We start from the raw sequence: 22,456 nt of genomic DNA on the forward strand, positions 1-22,456 counted from the left end.
CCCTATAAATTAGCCTGGCATGTCACAGTGTCATGGGTACTGACAGCTGACAGAAGGTCCCTGGGTCAGAGATGGGATTTTTACACACAGCACAGCAAGCAGTATGAGCACAGGCATATTTGTGTCAGTTCCCCGTGCCCCTAATTCCCACAATGGGACACAGATGGGCCCAGATGGATGAGGGGACACACAGTCATTACAGGAGAGTAACTCTGAGCTTAGAGAACCCAAATCTTTTACACTAGACAGTAAGTGTGGCTATTCAGTTCTTCAGAGGGAATGTTATTTCTCTTCCAATGCTGTTTGCTATACAAACATCCTTGAAAAGATAGTTTGGAAAGAAGGGAGTTAGTGTTTCTACTCACAAGATATACAGAAATGTGGAAGATCCATGAGTAATTATTTTCCTACAGTAGTCACATAAATAAATACATTCAATTGAAGCATAGTAACCTCCATCTTGGGTAAAAACTGCTGTTTAAAATGTTAACCCTGCTATTCTGGCTTCTGTAAACATTTGCTTGCTTAAATAATGGGGAAAAATAAGACTACTCCCATTCCAGAGAGGCCATAAACTATGCCCCAGGCAGAGTTCAGTCCTGGCGGCCAGGCTTGAGATATGGTCTCACGGCCTGTCCCAGCACACAGGAGTTTTTCTCAGAAGGTCCGGAAGTCTCATTCCAAATTTGGAAAACAAAGAGCTGAAAAACATATAAATAAGGGAGACTTCCACCAGATTGGGCCCCAGAATTTGAGAAGCAAGATTTCCTCTGGGCCTGCTAGTGCTAGCGAAATGAACAGGACTCCAAATAAATGTGGCTTGTTGATTAAGGCGTCTTCTGATTTACAATATAACACAATAAAATAGTAATATTCAAAGGGTGCTTAAAATGGGTGTTCATTATTTTTGTTGATAATTTTTAAACACATTCTCCCTTCAGTAAATCAATTTTTTTGGAACGGTGTTTGTAAATTGAGAAATTAGGTGTAACAATAAAATAGGAGATGAAAGAGATGTTTATAATTATTAAATACTAGGGCTTTCTTTTTGCATGTTTTTGAATTTTTTTGGTTAACTGATTGGTTCATTATAACTATTGAATGCTAACTTACTGTGCTATTTTAGGACATTTGTGTAAATAAGATGAAAATTAAATAGATTTTGTTCATGGGCAACCACTTAGTACAGGACAGTAGTTGTTCAAAACCTTTCCCACGGTGTCATTTGAAATTGCATTGAGCAAACTTGACTAGTAATAAAGGTAGCAAGATCTTGAAATGAAGGTCGGAGGACAGAACTACTTTTAAAAAATATTTTTCTATGTCTATGAATATTTGCTGCTCCCCAGGTTTCATGACATTTCCAAGAAGATAATGACAAAGACGACAATTTCTATTAGTTTAGGGCCCAAGAATACAAGGGAACAGAAGAAAAGAATGGACAGGTTTAATTACCCAGATAACCTCTTCCCTTCCCCGCTGTCATAAAATGTTTGAAAATCTCGCCTGCACTTTAGTTGTGAAATCTCTGTGGTTATCGAATGCTTACTATGTACTATGTGCAATGCACATGTAAGACTCTGAGGAAAAGGCAGACTTTGTAAGGTCAGGAAGAATGTAAGTGAAGTGAGCTTACATGCCATGAGCACATGAGCATTCAGGGTATGAAAGGAGGGTGCCTAAGAGACAGTTCCAGAAGAGGCTTTATGCTCCAGACTCAGCGGTTCTCACCCTTGGGGGGGGTGGGGGGTGGGGGTGGGGGTCGAAGGACCCTTTCACAGGAGTCGCCTAAGACCATGGGAAAACACAGATATTTACGTTACGATTCATAACAGGAGCAAAATTACAGTTACGAAGCAGCAATGACAATAATTTTATGGTTGGGGGTGGGGTCCCCACCACATGAGGAACTGTATTAAAGGGTCGCGGCATTAGGAAGGCTGGGAACCACTGCTCCAGAGGTTGAGTCAGGACAGGGGAGTCAGACAGCCCGGGGTCAGAACTCCGATCTGCCACTTGCCCCCTCCCCCACCCCCGGGTCCGGTTACATAATCACCCGTGTCTCAGTTTGCTCCCATGTAGATGGGGTGCATCAGGATACCGGTCTCAAAGGGTTGCCCGCCCCGCAAAGGCTCTGCTTCCTCGCGTCCGTGCCTCTGTCCCCCCACCTTCCCTGGCTTCCCCTTCTGAAGTGGTTTCAACTAGTTATGTCTACCACGCACCATGCACACGCATGAACTAGATGACATTAACTAGGCGACATGCTCAAGGAGCGAATGGCTCCGGCACATAATCCTAAAAAATAAAATTAAAAAAAGAGCTCAATTCCTAGTGCACAGAAAACGCGCGGTGACCCTTTATGGACTTGACGTCCGGTGGCCTGGAAGGAAAAGGTGAATCAGCTGAAATGAACTCGGGAGGCTGTGACTCAGAACACGGGGCTGTCTGGACCCACCCCCGAGCGGAGAAGGCTGTGTCGAGGCTGGAGACAGGTACCGGCCCGCAGAAACCTGAAGGAGCGGGATAACGTTAGGAACGGTGGCGGGGACACTCACAGGGGGCGAACGGGACTCCGCCCGCACCCGGCTGAGCGGGAGACTCCACCCACCGCGGAGCAGCAGGGCCGCCCGCCCGCCCCGCTCCCGGCTCCCGGCTCCCGGCTCCCCCAGCCCCGCCCCCTCCGGAGGCCCGGCAGGCGCTGCGGCTGCGCAGTAGAGCGCGCGGAGGCGGAGCGGCGCGCGCGCCGCGGTCAGCTGACCGCTCCGGCTGGCACGTGACTCGCTCCTGGGGCGCTGGGGTCCTGGAAGCCGTGAGGCCCGAGCTTAGCTCTGGGAGGGATGGAGCGCTGAGCCCTTAACGTCTGCCAGGCTGTCCGCCTCCGCACCTGTTCCTGCCGCCACTTCCTCGTTGGACACCTGCCGGGGTCAGTGAGCGATGGCCGCCCGGGGTGGACGTCCCGGCCGGGCCGGAGCTGGCGTTGCGGTCGCCGGCTGGGATGGATGGGGGCGGGCGCGGGGCCCGGGGCTGTGGCGTGGGAGCTGGCTTGGGTGGCTGTGACTGGTTTCTCGGCACTGGTTCTTCGTAATCTGGGGCCCCGGTTCTGCCTCTTAAGAAGAGGAAGGAGGGGAAAAGAAAGGACGCTAGGGGGGTACTCTCAATGGCAGAGGCAAAAAGGAGAAACACTGCGGGTCTGGGATATTTTTCCTTGGCGGAGGGAGGGGGTGTCACAGTGTATCCACGCCCGCTTGGTGGAGGGGGATGAAGGTGAGTGGCCCAGATGAGGACCCGGGGTGGTGTGTGTGAGGTCACAGCGAGCGAAAGAGCCTTCGCTGGGTGTAGGGGCGTGATGGTGTGTATGTGTGTGTGTGTGTGTGTGTGTGTGTGTGTGTGTGTGTGTGTGGCAGTTTGAAGGGGTTGGGAGCCCCTCCCTGTATGCAGGGGCCCCTCACCGAGGCCTCAGGGTCCTTGTAGGCATGGGAAGAACAAGAATCCAGAGAAGGCTAACCATTTATTAGAATGGGGGAAGGGTAGGCAAGAGACTCCTTTACTTATTCATTCAACTAATACATATTCAGCTGTATACCAGGCAAGAGACTCCTGGAAAGGAACTCGAGGGGAGAGTCACATAAGCCAATTTCAATCACCTGAGATACAGAGGCGTCCGGGGAAGCTCATGCTCTCTTCCGAGGAAAAATGGGGATGGAGTATGTCAGGGGAAAAACACGTCAGTGAGCGCTCAGTACTTAGTGCTCTGGGAGTGGAGAAGTGGGGTGTGAACAGGGCAGTTCGCACCAGTGATGGGGAGATAAGTCACAGACATGACACGTTGACGTACTCTGAGATTATATGTAATTAGAAAAAAGAATGCTAAGTGCTTTGGAATTGTGGAGCAGGGACAGATGTATGAATGAACCGGCACTACCACGAAATATCCTGGAGAAAAGATAACTGGAGTTAGGTCTTGGCAAGCCCATGGAATTTGAACAGGTGGAGAGAAATGGGGAGAACTCTCTAGGCAGGGAAAGCCACAGGGTTTGAAGGCCTGAAGATGAGGGAAAAGGTGCTTCTAGCAGCGTCAAAAGTCCGGTTTGGTGGATTTGAATTGCGGAGAAGTGGGAAGTAAAGTTGGGGTCAGGTAATGAAGACTTTTCAATGATTTCTTTACGTATTCATTCAACTGATACATATTCAGCTGTATACCAGGCACTGTGTTGGTCCTAGGATTTAGAAAACGCACAGGGTCTCTCATAGGGCTTACAGTCGAGCAGAGGGCATGCTTTTAATAAATAACCATGTAAGTCTGAAATTTGCTTTGAAGGGATAACAGAGAGTGTGATGTGTAAGAGTTTATAAAGGACACAGCCTTTATAGAAGGTTCAAAGAAGGCTTTTTGGAGGCCATGACTTTTGAACTGACGTCCGAAAAGGATGTTAAGGTGTAAGTGGAAACATTCCAGGCTGCGGGAACAGCACATGTTAACGCCCTGAGGCGTGAGGAAGAAGAAAGCTTTTGAGTAGTTGTAGGAGGACTAGCATGGCTGAATGTGGAGGGAGCCGTGGAAGGCAGGCAGGTGGGGGAAGCCTGGGGTCAGGCCCAGCAAGGCTTTTATTCCTAAAAGCAGAGGGGAGCCAGCGAAGATCATAGGCAGTGAAGTGAGTCGACATGGGTTTGAAAAGAAAGTTTTGTTGAGAATGTGGAGGATGCAAAAGTGAATGAAGAGAGATCATCTCAGAAGGACATTGTAATTTCACCAAGAGATGGCAAAGCAGTCCAAACTTTCCCGCAGGAAGTGAAAAGCCTCTTGAAAGACTGGAAGGCAAGACACCTTATCTCTTCCAAAAGGCAATTAAGGAGAATGCTATATAAACTTTTAGAGGGGCTAGAGATTCGGGGAAGGGAAAGAATGATTCTGTTTGCATCCTTCACTGAGGGTTGTTATAACTACCCCTAAGCCGCGCTGAAGTACGCGAGGTGGGGGTGGGGACGAGCAGGATCGTTTTGTGGTCAACTCCTTTGGCTTCCCAAATTTATCCTTTGGTAATGTTATCTTTCAGAATATCTCCTATGGAACAGTAAGTAGTTAGTCCCGGGGAGGACTCAGTTACCTTTCATGTTCATTCTCACAGGTCTTTGAGGGAAGTAGATGAAAATGCTATTCATTGCATAAATAGGAACCTATATTGGACTTTGGAACTAAGAAACAGATAAAGTGATTTGTCCAAGTCTAGCGTAACTTCCACAGTAGCTGGTGTATTGTTCCTGCTGATTACCTACACGGTACTTAACCACAATACCATCTAGAGAGAAGGGTGAGTTTCTTGAACTGCACTGTTAATCTTTGGTTCAGAACTTCGGGTGAACTTTTTCTGGTAGGATAGCTACAAGGGATTGGCAGCTGGTTAAAAACTGTGTTCTGTAAGCTTGAGTAAAGCTATTCAGTTTACAGTTCAGTTGGAGGTGATAACAAACAGCAAGCTGAAAGTGCTCAGGTTGTCAATCAGGGTTATTTTGTCAATAAGCAAGTCTCAGATTGTGCTGAAGACTGGGCCTCAGGGGTTGTCTCAGAATTCCTGGATCTTTTTTGGTATGTCTTGCAGGGACTAGCCTAGATAAAATCTAAAGAAACAGTACTTGGGGTCTGACTCAAGTAAATGCTGAGAGCTAGGTGGTTAGAGTAATTCTGCTTTTAAAACTGTGCCAGAAATGCTCATTTTTATTTTTTGGCATATTAGGATCCTCATATACATTCATTTTTATAACTAAAAAGAAACTTCTGGCTTCAGAAATCTCATTCTTTGATTTCCCCGTCCCCCACCCCAACTTGTGAAATAATCCATTGGCCAAAGAGCAAAACTGAAATACCAGAGTAAACTTTTGCAAAAGGCTCTCCTTATAGTCCACCAGCCCCTAAACAGTCAGTCTTTTTAACTTAAGTCTGTTTAGGGGTAACTATGGTTTTGTAACTAAGTATCTCCTAGTTAAATTTTGTTCTTGTCTATATTCTGATCTGTCTGCAATAGTAAATCTCTTTCACCCTTTGGATGTGGATTTTTATACAATTTTAATTATAAACTAGTTAATATTAAATTCTCATTTCAATGATGATTTTAAGACATAGTAGAAACCATTAGCATAATGCCCTTGGAAAGATAGCTCAGGCAATGAATGAGGGCAATCTAAAATTTCCTATTGACCTTGGAACTAGAAATTTTAAACTATATTCTTTTTTTAAAAACTATATTCTTGATAATGAAGCAAAATGATTTTCTCGTGGCAAATCTACTTCTTATGCTATATCATTGTGCAAATCTGCTGAAAGGAGGCAGGTGGGCAGTGGAGGAGAGGTGCTTTGGTTCCATCAGAGAATATAAAATGGGACATGAGCTGTATATTTAAAATGAGATGCCTGTGCATCCTATATAATCCTATATAATAAAAGCCTAATATGCTAAGTGTCCGGTCGACCAGTTGGCCATTCAACCAATCAAAGCGTAATATGCTAATGATATGCTAAGGCCACTCAACCGCTCGCTATGATGTGCACTGACCACCAGGGGGCAGACGCTCCGACCCGTAGGTTAGCTGCTGCTAGGGTCCAGCCTATCAGGACTGAATCAGATGGGCCGGACATGCCCTGGAGCCCTCCCGCAGTCCCTCTCCTGCTGGCCAACCTCCCATGTCCCTCCCCGGCCCTGATCGTGCACCGGTGGAGTCCCTCAGCCTAGCCTGTGCCATCTCTCAATCTGGGACCCCTTGGGGGTTGTTGGAGAGCCGGTTTTGGCCCAATCCCGCAGGCCAGGCTAAACACTTAGTATAGTACATATTCAATAAGTGATTGCCATTACCAGTAAAAAAAGGAAGTAACATGTGGGAGCCATGAGTGTAGACTCAGGGAACCCCCTGGCATGGAAGGTATTGTTTGCTCCCTGGGTCACTGCTGAGTTGCCAGAGGCAAAGAGGAAGTCTTTGGGAACTCAGAAGGTTCCGATGATGACTTCAGTAATAGGTGTACAGTGCCCTCCTTTGCCATGCCTACCAATTTATCCGGCCTTCCCAGAAATTATAATTTGTGCACCAGGCCTCTAGTTTGAAAATAAAATGCCAGATAGCCCTAAACAGTGGTTAGAGATCAGTCTGCTAAACAAAGGATCTCGGGTTTGATTCAGGTCAAGGACATGTGACTGGGTTGCAGGTTCAGTCCCGGGCCCCCGTTGGGGTGGCTGTGGGAGGCAATAAATCAACCAATCAATGTGCCTCTCTCACATTGATGTGTCATGTGTCTGTCTGTCTGTCTGTCTGTCTCTCTCTCTCTCTCTCTCTCTCTCTCTCTCTCTCCCTGTTTCCTTCTCCCTCTCCCCCTCTCCTTTCTCCCTTCCCCCTTCCTTTCACTCTCTAAAAATCAATGGAAAAAATATCCTCTGGTGAGGATTAACAACAGCAAAAATGCCAGGTAAAAGCAAAAATGGTGTTATGTAAAATGAGACTGATGTACCTTTTAAGGTATTTTAAGGAAACTATCAATGAATATGAAGTTACTTGTAAATTAAGCTCATTAACAGGTGGATTAACTTTACCATGAAAGATTTTTATTTTTATGAATCAGCCTATAGTTTAGTGTTTTTCTGTGGGTGCTATTGGCATTTGGACAGGCCCTTATTTAGCCCTTATCCACTCAATGCTGATAGTGACCCTCACATTGGGAAAACCTAAAATGATCCCATATATTTATTTCTAAACTCCTGGAGGAGAGAGGTACCATTTGGTTGCAAAACCCTATATGTGGTGCCATCATTTATTTGTTGGACAGATACCTGAGTGCTTGTTAGTGACAAGAAGTCTCCTAGATGTTGAGGATATAGAAGTTAAGAGTAGTATTTTAATAAACTAGCATATAAAATGTATGTAGTTGCTAGCAGTGTGACCTTGGGCAAGTAATTTCATTTACTGTTCTCCTTTGCAAATGGGGATAGTGATAACATCTGTGAAAGAATTAAGCACAAAATTGCTTGACATAAAGTGCTTATTATACAGTATAGTACATATTCAATAAGTGATTGCCATTACCAGTAAAACAGGGAAGTAACATGTGGGAGCCATGAGTGTAGACTCAGGGAACCCCCTAGCATGGAAGGTATTGTTTGCTCCCTGGGTCACTGCTGAGTTGCCCGAGGCAGAGAGGAAGTCTCTGGGAACTCAGAAGGTTCCGATGATGACTTCAGTAATAGGTGTACAGTGCCCTCCTTTGCCATGCCTACCAATTTATCCGGCCTTCCCAGAAATTACAAGGAATTTTCTGCCATTTAAAATTGCCTGTATTCTGTCCTCCATAAATTAAATAAAATTGTGCATTTCTTGAGTAAAAAAAAAGAGTTTAACCAGATTTTGTTTTGCCCTGTACACCATTTCATATATCATATTGCTTTCACTTTTTTAAAGTTTGTAAGCGTCCACAGACAGCATGCAAGAAGGCGGTTGATATATTTGAAATTTCTAAGCCCCATAGCACAAAAATCATTTCTGTATTACAGGCCTAACAGTAGTGTGTGATTCTTAGTAATGGTGATAGGACTTTTAGCCATCTTATTAAATAATATTTCCTGTAACATTCACTAATCTATAATAATAAAAGGGTAATATGCTAATTAGATGGAACAGCCAAACGTCCTTCTGGACGTCCTTCTGGACAAAGCCAGGGCAGCTGCGAGGACCGAGTGCAGGCAGCCCGGCAGCTGTGAGGGCCCAGTGTAGGCAGCTGTGGTGGCCAGCATGGCAGCAGCGGCGGGGTGATGGGGGTGGCGCCTTCTCCTGATTGGGCCGGTCACCTTCTGCAGAGGGATGCCAGACTGCGGCTTAGGACATCCCCTGAGGGCTCCCAGACTGTGAGAGGGGCAGGTTGGGCTGAGGGACCCCCCACCCCAGTGTATGAATTTTCATGCACCGGGCCTCTAGTCACTATATAACCACAGAAATGGCTGTTTTAGTACAGTGGTTCTGAAACCAGACCAATCATCTGAATTACCTGAAAATAGATTTAAAAAAAAAAAGAGTTTTAAATCTCAACCAGTATAGATTCATGGTATAAAGGAACAGAAAAAGATCCTGGATGTCATAATCCAATCCTCTCATTGTACAAATGAAATTTATGCGGACAGTGATACAAAGAACTGAGATTAGATTCTAAGTCTTCATAGTCTCAGTGCAGTTCTCTGGCCTTTACAGTGTGTTCCCTGAAGTTCGCTTGTGGGTTTTCTCTGGCTGTAGTTCCCGGTGAGATAGGGAGGCTATTACCAGCTTTGATCTCATGCTTCAGACATAGATAGCTACTGCTAACCAGCTTTGCCCTTCTCTTTGGTGTGATCACCGGAGTTCTTTGTTGCCATGCCATTTAATGAGTGGTCTCTAAACTTTTCAGTGTTTTCAAGTGTGAGGTTAGAATGCTTTTTAAAAAGTATTTTGTTTTGTTTTTTTGTGTGTGTTTACATGTAATTTATTTAAAAATTAAGAAATAGAAATATACAGAAAGATTGTAAACATTTATAATCCACTTCCAGGAGGTAATATTTAACAATCTTTAAAAAGTAATTTAATATTTATACCTATACCTATCCTTGTTTCCTTAAAGTTGGAAAAATTGGGCTAAAATGTGTGCACATAATTTGGCTCTCGATAAACATTGACAAACTACCTTTCAGAAATTGTCCTCCCTTTTTTAAAAAAATTTCAGAGAGGAAGAGAGAAGGAGAGATAGAAACATTGATGATGAGAGAGAATCATTGATCTGCTGCCTCCTGCACACTCCCTACCACCTACTGGGGATCCAGCACAACCCGAGCATATGCCCTTGACCGGAATCAAACTAGGACCCTTCAGCCCACCGGCCGACGCTCTGTCCACTGAGCCAAACCAGCTAGGGCTGTCTGTCCTCCCTTTTTAATCACAACATTTTTTGGGGGGGTCTCGTGACAAAATTTTAGATTAAGAATATATTAATGATGGCAGGTTATATCTTTATTAACAATTTTAAATGAATTTATATTTTATCAATCATGATACCATGCCATACATTTGCACATTAATGACACATATGTGCATGTGCGGGACATTTGTTCAGGCTGCATCTGTTCTTATATTTAATGAAAATGAACATTTTCCCTCCTTATTACCAAAGCAGTACATGTTCATTGGTGTGCTTCGTTCTTCACAAACAAAGTATTGCTATAGTCTTTCAGCCTAGACTTGTTACATTTTTCACGTCCTGTTGTTGTTACTCCTGTTTTTTGTTAAATGTTAAAACATGGGGCTGAGAGAGGCTGGGAGGTTGTGGCCGAATCCTTACATAGAAACAAACAGAGCAAAACCCAAAACTCAAGAACAATTCATACAACAAAACTAGATAAGACTTTAATGTTTGACCATGATGAAATAACTGGTAACATATTTTCTTTCCATGAACAACTAGAAAACAACAAATATGTGAAAAACCTATTTCCAGATGTTGGGTAACAGGTAGTATAGGAACTGAGAGGAAACAGATGAAGCGAACTCTGTAATCCCTCCATCTTTCTGCTTGGAGTCACTCTCTTGACCCTGGTTTAGGATGGGGAAACCAAGCAAAGCATGTTGTCATGCTGAGTTGAGGAGACTGGAGTTGGGGGAGGCTTGTCTGGCTGGAATTTGCAGGTCAGATTGGCAGAGAGGAGGGAGGTAGACAGAAACCTGTATTGGTATCTCTGCACAAGGGCCAGCAAAAACCCCTAGAAAGCTGTAAGCTGAATAATTTCCAGGGCTCCTGGGGCCGAGCGGCATTGGGATACTTTCTTGAATACCTGGGGCATTCAGTAGGACCCCAGAAGCTCAGCTCTTGGTAGTAGAGCTAGAGTAGTCCTAGAGTGCCACCTTAGACACATTGAACAAAGTTTAAAACAAGTTTTGAATGGGTCATGCTGATTCTCAAGTGACTTGTCTACTTGTCAGAACAAAATACAACATTCTTTAAAAAGAAAGACAACAAGCCCTGGCCAGTGTGGCTCAGTGGTAGGAGCATCATCCATACACTGAAAGGTTGTGGGTTCAATTCCCGGTCAAACTTACCTGGGTTGTGGGTTTGACCTCATCAATGTTTCTCTTTCCCTCTCCCTCTCCCTCCCTTTCCCCCCCTTGCCTTCTTTCTTAAAAAAAAAAAGACAAAATCCAGTGATCAACACTAATAACATTATAAATTATAAATATGCTTATTGATTTAACAGAAAACATGAACATAGTGAGGAAAGAAATGGAAAGTTTGAAAATATGGAACTTACAACTGGCCCGGTGCATGAAATTCGTGCACATTAAAAGGGAATTAGAGGAAATATTTTAATACTGCTATTTGCCCTTTCTCTATAATAGAAGTGTCAGAGGTGAAAGAAAATTAGTAAAACATATATGAAAATCTCCCTCCTGTCAGAGTCTGGGGTGCACCCCGGGACCCAGAGTCAAGTCCCGGCCCACCCGTGTGCACCTCGAAATCGTGTGAGACCCAGACCTGGCTGGCCCCACCCCCGTCAAGCCCCTCAGGGTGGGGGGCACAGCCTCAGGTCCCCCGGCCCGGTGCCAGGGTCGGGGGCATGGCCTCAGGTCCCTCGGCCCAGCGCCTGGTGTGGGGCACAGCCTCAGGTCCCCCGGCCCCGGCGTGATGGCGTGACGATCATTTGCATATTAGCTCTTTATTATATAGGATGGCCAGTGTGCGTCATGGCAGCTCCTGCGTTGAGCGTCTGATCCCTGGTGGTCAGTGTGCATCATAGCTACCGGCGAGACGGATGGACACTTAGCCTTTTATATATATTGATAAAGCTGAAAAATACATCTACTAAAGTGGGGAAAATTCACTTCATGAGGTGAATAGCAGATTATTCTAAAGAAAAGGTCAGCACACGAAAAGATACAGCAAGAATGTCCAAACTGAAGCACAGAGAACAAAACAGCTAAAAAAATTAATAGAAGCTCATTGACCTGTGGGACAATAGCAGGTAGTTTAACATGTAATTTCTATCTCAATAGAAGTGAAAGGGAAGCAGAAAAAATTTTGAAGAAAATAATGGATGAAATATTTCCAAATTTGATGAAAACTATAAACACAGACTCAAGAAGCTCAATGAAGTCCAAGCAAGATAAATCCTTGTGACCTTGGGGTAGGCACATTTTTCTTATGCTCAGAAAGTATATTCAGGGTTGGGCAAAGTAGGTTTACAGTTGTTCATATGGAGAACAATACAATAATACATAATAATACAATAATAAACTGTTTCAGGTACTCACAGCTGTAAACTTCCTTTTGCCCCTCTCTGTATTATAAAATAAAATATTGATATATTAGACATCAGAATTGAAAACTTCACAGAACTCAGTGTTGGTGAGCATATGGAACAACTAGAACTTGTATAGCTTGCTAATGGAATATAAAATGTTATAACTATTTTGGAAAACAGTTTGGCAGCTTTTTATAAAGTTAAATATATGCTAATCAGTCAACTCAGAAATTCCATTTTAAGATGTTTATCCGAAAGAAATGAAAAAATATTTTTACAAAAAACTTTGTAGAGGAATGTTTATAGCACCCTTGTTGTTAATGGCCCCAAACCAGTAACAATCCGAATTTCCATCAACAGATGAATAGATAAGCAAACTAGTACATTTATGTAATGGAATACTAAGCAATAAACAGAATGAACTGCTGATACACTCAGCATGGACAAAAGTCAGACATGCTGAGCAAAAGAAGCCAGGGACAAAAGAGTACATAACATGCTTCCAAGAATTTGCAATGAAATTCTAGATCAGGCAGACAGAAGTCACCTATAGTGTGACACAAAGCGGATTAGCATCTGCCCAGGGCTGGCATGGGGTAGGGACTGATTGGGACTGGGTATGAGGGAAGGCTTTGGGATGACAGAAATGTTCTTAAATTTGGTTTTAGTGCTGGTTATACCGATGTATGTGTTTGTCAATAACTCATGTAACTACTCTTATAATGAGTATATTTTATTGCATATAAATTATATTTCAGTAAAGTTGATTTTTGACACTTTTAAGTGAAGATACAATTATAAGCCAGGTACTTTATATTATCTCATTTAACCCTTACAATTATTTATTCATTCAAGAATATTCAACATAAACTTTTTGAGGTTCTACATACCAGCTTTCTGTGCCAGGTACTGCAGATACAGTTGTGAACAAAATCTATCCGTGTTTCCACTTACCCTAATGGGCAGTTTATTTGAAAGAGAGACATTAATAAATGGTGTCCTTCGGGAAGGTGCTATGAGAGCATATAATATGTTTATCTTGAGCATATATGTTCTTTGACATATGACATGAATACATATTATGTGGTCTGTGTCTTGGTTTCTTCATTTGCAACTACTACCCATCTAATAGGGTTGTTTTAAAAATACTAAGTGACTTAATACATGTAAAGTGTTTTGACTGGTGCTAGTAGACAGGAAGTGCCCATGCCCAGTAAGTATTGGCTGCTTTCTTGATGACATTTGACAGTTCTAGTTGTCGCCTGGACTGACTCAGGAAACACTGGAGTATGACCAGGTTTGGGGGCGAGATTATGAGTTGGATGGGAAATGTTGGGTTTTAGGTGCTTTTGAGACACCCCAGTGAAGGCATCCTGTAAGCAGTTGTGGAGACTTGCTAGGTACAGATCTAGAAGCAGTGGAGGGCCTGGGCTGGAGATACAAATTTGGGAGAATGTTCAGCATCTAGACTGAAATTGCCTTGAGTGTAGAGAGAAAAACTGTGTACGCACACATCCATCCATACATATAACAGAGGGACTTAGACCTAGATCTGAGTCTTGAGGAACTCCAACATTCAATTGGTATACCTTTTTAACAATTTCCTCTTTAGTTTAAATATGATTGGCCTGCATTTGTTCCTGTCTTCCAAAATACAAGCTGAAACAAAAGGAAATAATTAGGAATAAAAACAGAAGTCCAGGTGCTTGGTGAGATGATAACCAGTGGACACCAACAGTTTTCACTCTGTTTATATGCAGCTGAGAGAAGGGAAATGTGTTTAACAACAAGGATTTCATTTTCTCACCAAAAAAAGCATATACATTCATCTGCAATGAAAACTTTTGTTTGGAACTGAGCTTAAATTGTTCTTACATTTCAAGAAGAGTTTTTTTATGTGACTTGCATAGATGACAGGATAAAAGACAGAGAAAACAGGGATTTTACAAAAGACATTGATGTCCTCATGGGTAGGTCTTACATTTGTCCTTAGGTATTTAAGTAGCTTGTCTTTCCCATCAGGCTCCTTTTATAGATTGCTTTGACTAGGAGATAAAAGGACTGAAGCCATGGCTTTGCTAAAGCACAGGTAAGTTTTTTTTCCCCTCAAGCCCTCTCTTTTATATTTTGAACAGAGGCCTGGTGCAGGAGATTCATGCACTCGGGGTGGGGGTGGGGGTCCCTCAGCCCGGCCTGCACCCTCTCGCAGTCCGGGAGCCCATCAGTTGGACATCCTTAGCGCTGCCACAGAGGTGGGAGAGGCTCCCGCCACTGCAGCTGCACTGGCCAGCTGTGAGCCCGGCTTCTGGCTGAGCAGCGCTCCCGCTGTAGGAGCGCACTGACCACTGGGGGCAGCTCCTTCATTGAGTGTCTGCCCCCTGGTGGTCAGTGCATGTCATAGTGACCAGTTGTTCTGCTGTTCAGTTGATTTGCATATTAGCCTTTTATTATATAGGATTAGATTCACCCTTAAAATAACAAAAGACAAAGGCTTAGTAATCTGCAACTTAACCAATTTTTAATTTATAAACTAAAGTTAGGATTTGTTTTTTGAAAGCCTCTAAATAAAAAATGATTACATATTTTTCTTGGTCCTTATTTTTCCCCTAATTAGATGTTTTGATTAACTCAGAGTCACTGTTATAATTATACTTCATTTATTCATAAGACAAGTATTGTGTATGCTGGCATTCAGGGCTTCAGGGACGATATGATTTTGGCCCTTCTGGATTTCCCAGTATGGTGGAGTGGAAAGTATGTTATTAAAAAGGAGGGAGGATAGTGTGATAAATGCATAATAGTGACATTTGTAAGATATTAAGTAAACAATATATTTTCCATCTGGAATACTGGGAACAGCCTTTGGAATTAGGACGGGTTGGGGCAGTAGCAAATACGGTCACCCCCAGGAAGGGAGGTTGAATGGAAAGGTGAAGATCTAGATGCATCGTTTTATTCCTTCCTTCCAACAGCTCTGGGAGGAGATTTGTAATATTCCACTTCACAGATGAGGAAACTAATAAGGGGGGAGAGTCAGGGTTTTAACTATGTGAGACTCCAAAGTTTGTGCTCTTGAGCTCCAGGTCCTTGAATCTCTATTTTTTTTTTTTTAATTTGCTTTTCTATTTGGAGGAATCATTGTTCTAGGAGATGGAATAGTTTTGGAGGTTGGATGCTACTGTTTTAGAAATGAAAACAAAAGGGAAAGGAAGCCCAGATCCCTTTATCTAGTAGCAGAATTCACTGGGCCTGCAGGGTGCTCTGACCTGGAATCAAACCTGAGGTGAAAGGGTTTAAGGCTGTGTGTGGATCACTCTTCAAATAGGAGAGCTCAGGTAGACTTGGGTGCAGAACCTTCTCTTCTCCTAGCATGACACAGAGAAATAACATGGTCTTAGTGCAATACGACAAGATTTGAATTCCATTTGTTAGTTGTGTGACCTTGGTAAATGACTAACCTCTCTGAGTATTTCTATCTAGTGTATAGGGATGATATGAGAATTAAGATATTGAATGAGAAGTATATATAACACAGTATTAAGCACGGAAGAGGTCTTTGCCTCCTCGTCTCCAAATAGGCTCTAGAGAAAGCTTCAGTTAAAAAATGGAACTAGAGAACATTCTGTAATTTTCCTAAACATTTTTGGATTCCAGTTTCGTTTAGAATCATCGTGATAATCATTTTATTTGATCCTGATGAAAGCTCAGTTGAAGTAGGATAGAGCAGGTATTTATAGATGAGAAAATGGGATCCTTTTTCTAATTTCTTTTTTAAAAAATTTAAATATTTTTATTGATTTCATAGAGGAAGGGAGAGGGAGAGAGGAATATAAATTATGAGAATAAATGAACCAGGAGGTTCTAATTTCTTAAAGTCCTTTGGAAACCTGTTGGATGAAAAAGATTTTCTAGAACTCTTAATGGTATGATAGTGACATCTCTAGTAGTAGCTCATATTATTACAGTCTTTTAAGAAGCTGCAATTTACATAATTTAACAGTATCATCAGGAAGAACTTAACAATTGACTTTATCACTTGCCATTTTTGGGGAGAAAGGGGGTATAAAAAATATGTGATTAACTATACTTTGTTTAACAGAATCACTTGTATAATTACAATAAAACCTCAATTTTCCAAAACTACTATCACTTAGAAGATCTGGATTATTAAATTTAAAGATGTATTGAATTCAACTGAGAATTAAAAAGGTCAAGGTAGTCCTATAATTGGTGTTGGGGCTGAAAAAGCTAGATTGGTTAAGTGCAAGAATATTAGATCCAGGAGACCAGAGATAAGGTGATAACCAAGGCCAAAGAGGACAAAGGAAAGTGAAAAGGTAGCAAGTATCGGAGCAGCTGATGTGAGGTGGCCTGGGAGTTGCAGCAGAGAAAAAGGGGATGACAGGAAAGCAGGTGATAGACCCACACCATTTCACTAGGAATTTACATTTTAAATTAAATTAAAAAAATTTTTTTTAGAGGAAGGGAATAGAGAGAAAAAAAGAAACATTGATCAGCATGCCCCCTACTGGAGATCGATCCCACAACCCAGGCATGTGCCCTGACCAGAAATCGAACTGGCAGCATTTTGGTGCATGGGATGATGCCCAACCCACTGACCAACACTGGCCAGGGCTCGAAAATACTTCCTAAAAAAAATCCTGAAACATCAAAAAGGTTTGTGTTCAATATATTACACTTGGTTATAAGAGGGTATAAACATTTTAGAAAGCATATCTGCTAGGGTTAAAACCGAAAAGTTGCCCGGCCGACGTGGCTCAGTGGTTGAGCGTCGACCTGTGAACCAGGAGGTCACGGTTCGATTCCTGGTCAGGGCACATGCCCAGGTTGCAGGCTCGATCCCAGTGGGGGACGTGTAGGAGGCAGCTGATCAGTGATTCTCTCTCATCATTGATGTTTCTCTCTGTCTCTCTCCCCCCACCCCTTCCTCTCTGAAATCGATTAAAAAAAAATACTAAAAACAAACAAACAAACAAAAAACAGAAAAGTTAAAAACAAAGAAAAGTTGTGCTTGGAGGATTAATTTGGTAACTAGATTATTCTCTGGCTATTCCATTTGAAATTTCACGAAACTTGTATTTTTTATAAATTTGCTAAGTATTGTTCTATTTAATTTATCATAAATTCTTAAAACATCTTAAATATTTAATTTTGAAATATTTCAAGTATACAGGAAAAGTTGAAATATTTTAGATTAATAGACATCCATGTACCCACTACCCAGTTTTAACAGGTATTACATTTTGTCGTATTTACTCCAAATATTTTTAAAAGAAATAATGTCTTATATAAACAACTAAAGAAGCCCCTTTTATGCATGCTTTTGTGCTTTCTATAAGCATATAGTTATGAACAATGTATGCCATTGTGTGGGAATTTATGTTGGTAATTGCTTTAGAGAACAGTTTGGCAATACCCAATAGAATTGACGTTGGTCTTTGTCAATTATCTCATGATACATAACAAACCACCCCCAAATTTAGTGCCTGACACAGTGATTTCTTATTTCTCCTGGTTCTGTGGGTTGTCTCTGTGGTTCTTCATCTTGTTTCATCTGTGCTCACTGATGGGCCTGCATTCAGCTGGGACACTGGCTGGGCTGAAAGCTTCAGGATGGCCTCACGTGTTTGCCAGTTTATGCTGGTTGTCAGCTACAGTGTTGTTCCTCTGCCATGTGGCCTCTTGTCTCACAGTGGGCTAGACTGGCCTCCTTCCATGGTGGTCTGAGGGCAGCCACCCAGTAAACATAAGTTGAAGTTTCAAGGTCTCTCATGGCCTGGGCCCTGAACTTTATATAATAGTGTGGCTTCCATGTGTTTTGTTGGTCAAAGCAAGCCTTCCTTTTTGAGAAAATTCTACCACATTATCATACTCTTCAATTCAGCTGTTTTACTCCTCTCTGTCCTGGGGAAACTCACAAAAACAGAGACATGCAGTACAAAGTTGTGCACTGCAGACTTGTTTATCATAGCCCAAAAGTAAAACAATATAACTATCTTTCAGAGGAAAATGGATAATAAATTTTAGTTTGCTTATAAAATACCATATAGCATTTAAAATTAATGAACTACATCTATATGAATCACCATGAATAATTATAAAAATAGGGTAAGTGAAAAAGTCAGGTTGGAAAAGAATATGGGTAGACTTATCCTATCCTACATAATAAAAGGGTAACATGCAAATAAACTGAACAGCGGAACGACCGGTTGCTAGGACTTGCACTGACCACCAGGGGGGCAGACGCTGATTGCAGGAGCTGTCCCCTGGTGGTCAGTGCGTTCCCACACGGGGAGCACCGCTCAGCCAGAAGCCAGCTCATGGCTGGCGAGCGCAGTGGAGGTGGAGGGACATCCCCGCACGGCTCCCAGACTGCGAGAGGGCACAGGCCGGGCTGAGGGACCCCCTGCTCCCCTCCCCGCCCCCCCCACCCCCAAAGCTAAACACACACACACACACACACACACACACCCATGCACGAATCTCGTGCACTGGGCCTCTAGTGTTTATATAATAGCTTTGAAGTTTAACATTTGAAGTTTCTCATGTAGGCTAGTGAGGATTTTGGTTTTGCTTTTGTTTTAAATCTCAGCTTATCTCTGGATGGCCTCCTTAGAACTGGTGCTTTGAGTGGCTCCCATCCTTGGACAGCCAGTGAAGTTGTACCGTTTTCTGGCCAGACCAAGTGCTTTGTCTGGTCTAGCCATCACTAACAGGTCTGTGTTTAGTTTGTTGGCCATTCGATTGTAGCCCTTTATGCAGCTTTATCCGTATTGTTGGAAAAGACATCTTAGAGTACAATTCTTGACTGTCTAAACTTATACCAGTTTACCTTCTCGGAGTTTCTTACCTGTAAGTGGGTAGGGTGATATGTATTTCATAGAGGTGTTGGGATGACTGGGATAATAATGCATAAAAACTTTAGACCAGTACCTGGTATAATGCAGATGCTCTACAAACTGAAGTTAAAAAAACAAAACACCCAGACATATAGAATGGCATCTATGTTAAGTTCACTTTCAATTGTATAATGATTAGGTAGGGTTACTTTAATTGCAGTGGGCTTCTGAAATTATGAAAGTTCATTATGATGAACTATAATTTACATTTTAAAGGTAATTTAAATTTATCAAGTTCTTTATAAAGTTCACTATCTGAGTTTGTTATCAAGACAACTTTGTAAGATAGTTATCTTCTATCTGAGATAGCCTCCAAGTTTCAGGACACGTTAAACCAGCAGTGGTAGTAGAAAGCTAATAGTGGTTCTAATGAAGGCATATTAAAGTAGAAATAATGATACTATTAGATTTTAATTTTTATGAGTTCCTTTTGGTTTGTGTGCTTTATTACTTAGATTCTGAAAAAATTTGGCTCTGTACTTTTCATGTTTGTGTGTGTGTGTGTGTGTGTGTGTGTGTGTGTGTGTGTGTATGAGAGAGAGGGGGAGAGGGATCTAGGGAAAGGGGGAGGAAGAAAGACTGTAGAAGAGGGTTGGTTGTGTCTTAATGGGACTGGAACTGCTGAAAAAGGAGGCATATTAAAGTAGAAATAATGATACTATTATATTTTCTCACTCAGATCCAATAGTGTTGTATCCTCCACCCCTACCCTAAGGTCATATTTTTAAATGCAGGGCTGATTGTCAAGATTTATTTTTTTCTTTTGCAAATGTATAAATGTTTTATGGCAGCTAAGTATATGCCAGGGATTTGAGGAGAATTCCTTAGGTTGAATATGGATTAAAATGAACCCCAATTTGGCTAACCATGTAGGATTTGCTAAGCCAGCTGTGACAAATATATTTGGTGGCTACTGTTCAAATGCATTGATTCAATTTATGTATATTAAACTAATTTTTTTGAATCCTCATCTGAGGATATGTTTTTATTGTTTTGCGAGAGAGGGAAAAGGAGAGGGAGAGAGAGAAACATCAACGTGAGAAACATGGATGAGTTGCCTCCCGTACGTCCGCCAACTGGGGATGGAACTTGCAATCTGGGTATGTGCCCCGACTGGGAATCCAACCCACCACCTTTCAGTGCACAGGACAGCACTCCAACCAAATGAGCCACACTGGCTAGGGTGGCATGTTTTTTTTATTGTATTTCATGCTTTAAAAGTTTAAGAGAAACTTAAAAATATTTGACTCTCTGACTTTCGTGGAATGTAACTATTGGTGGTTGGTATTTTGGGTAGTCTATCTTCTTAAATAATTCCCCTTTTAGGATGTTTTGTGATTTTTTTAAAAATTAGATACTTAATGTATTAGGTCTTTATTATCTCTTTTATATTATCACTAGAGGCCTGATGCACGAAGATTCGTGCAAGAATGGGCCTTCCTTCCCCTGGCTGCCAGCACCGCCTTTGCTCTGGCTGGAGCCGCCTTTGTGCTCTGCCCCGGAGTCACCTTTCTGCCTTCCCACGCTGCCCAGAGGCCCTGAGTGGCTGGGGTGGTGCAGAACGCCTGTGTCTTCACCATGGTGACGATGCAAGCGTCCTGCACCGGCCACTCAGCGCCTGTGTATGCAAATTAACCCGCCATCTTTGTTGGGTTAATTTGCATACTCCTGATTGTCTGGTGGGCGTCGTGAAGGTACGGTCAATTAGCATGTTTCTCTCTTATTAGTGTAGATAAATAACATCACCTTTTACCATTTATATGGATTTACTTCCAAGTAAGTAATTTTGACTTTGGGATCATATGTCAGTGGTAGATTAGTTTTGAAATAGGTTATATTTATGACTTATCCTGTGACTCTGAAATACTTTAGAAGCAAACAATACTAAATTTTTTTGTTGTTGTTTTACTTTGTATTTCAGAGTCTCTGTTGATTTTGGAAGAAGTACCTGGTAACAAACATGACTGAGTTCTGGCTTATTTCGGCTCCTGGGGAGAAAACATGTCAACAAACGTGGGAAAAATTGCATGCAGCAACTACAAAGAACAATAATCTTGCTGTTAGTTCAAAGTTCAACATTCCTGACTTAAAGGTAAAACTGCACTCTGCAGCACAGTGTGTGAGTTCATCATGAAAGGGAGGGCAGTGTGTCTCTGCTTCCCTTTTGGTGGCAATGAGATATCCAGGTTCCTTCTCTAGCCATGGCATAATTTAAAACCTGTTCTTGTTCTTTCCAATCTTCAGATTTTAGGTAATAAGTAAATTGAGATTTTAGAAGTGAGCTACCTAAACAAAATAACGTTTTTTCTAAACATTTATGCTTTTCTAAACTGTAATTTAAATTGTAATGAGAAATTTTATGAAAAGATTTGATATCTATTTTGGGAGTTATGAATTCCTTCAAAACACTGGACATTTCTTCCAAAACATGCTCATTTACACACACACAGTTTTGCATATAAATTCAGTTACAGACCCTCTAATGCAGTCACGGACCTGTGCTTAAGAGCTGCTATTGTAAACCATGGCTTCAGTTGATCCACCGTCACTGGGCAGGACAAGCAGAGGCACAGGCCTGCCTTTGCAGAATTGTCATGTCTTAAACAGTGGTTATACCCCTGCATTAGAGGATTATCTTGTACATGTAATAGTTTTGAAATGTCTGGCAAACATTTTTTAACCACACTTGCACATTATGAAATAAAAAAAGGAGAACTTAAGTTTGTGGGCCCTTCAAATTAAGATGTTGTACCATCTTGTAAAAAAAAAAAAGAGAGAAAGAGAGAGAAACCTAAGTAATAAAATGCTGTATTGCCCCTCTAGGTTGGCACACTGGATGTCTTGGTTGGTTTGTCGGATGAACTGGCTAAACTGGATGCATTTGTAGAAGGGTAATGTACTTATATGCACCACACGTGGATACTGTGCTTATTGGAATGGTTTTAGAAATGTTGACTCTTTTTTCAACATTTAAAAATTTGCAATTGACTTTATGATGATACTAGAGACCTGGTGCACGGATTTGTGCACTGGTGGGGTCCCTCGGCCTGACCTGCGCCCTCTCGCAATCCAGTACCCTTCGTGGGATGTCAGACTGCTGGTTTCGGCCTGATCCCTGCAGGCCAGGCCGAGGGACCCCACCAGTGCACCCTCTAGTATGCATGTAAGATTTTTGGTTAATCTCTTCCCACTCTCCCCTCTTCCCCCTTCCCTCTGAGATTCATCAGTCTGTTCCATGTTTCCATG

The 22,456-nt window shown here is 42.2% G+C and overlaps 1 protein-coding gene across 1 annotated transcript in view; it reads left to right on the plus strand.

The window, feature by feature from the left end:
• Nucleotides 1-2,737: 2,737 nt before the first annotated feature.
• The window catches only part of ATP6V1C1 (ATPase H+ transporting V1 subunit C1), a 37,888-nt gene continuing 18,169 nt past the window's right edge, over nucleotides 2,738-22,456 (plus strand). The window contains exons 1-3 of the mRNA XM_079795978.1: nucleotides 2,738-2,923; nucleotides 21,132-21,302; nucleotides 22,034-22,101. Coding sequence (XP_079652104.1) covers nucleotides 21,171-21,302; nucleotides 22,034-22,101 — 200 coding nt within the window. The 5' untranslated portion in view covers nucleotides 2,738-2,923; nucleotides 21,132-21,170. The remainder of the gene's footprint in view (nucleotides 2,924-21,131; nucleotides 21,303-22,033; nucleotides 22,102-22,456) is intronic.

Source organism: Cnephaeus nilssonii (assembly GCF_951640355.1).
Source record: "Cnephaeus nilssonii genome assembly, chromosome: 18".
NCBI classification, from domain to species: domain Eukaryota; kingdom Metazoa; phylum Chordata; class Mammalia; order Chiroptera; family Vespertilionidae; genus Cnephaeus; species Cnephaeus nilssonii.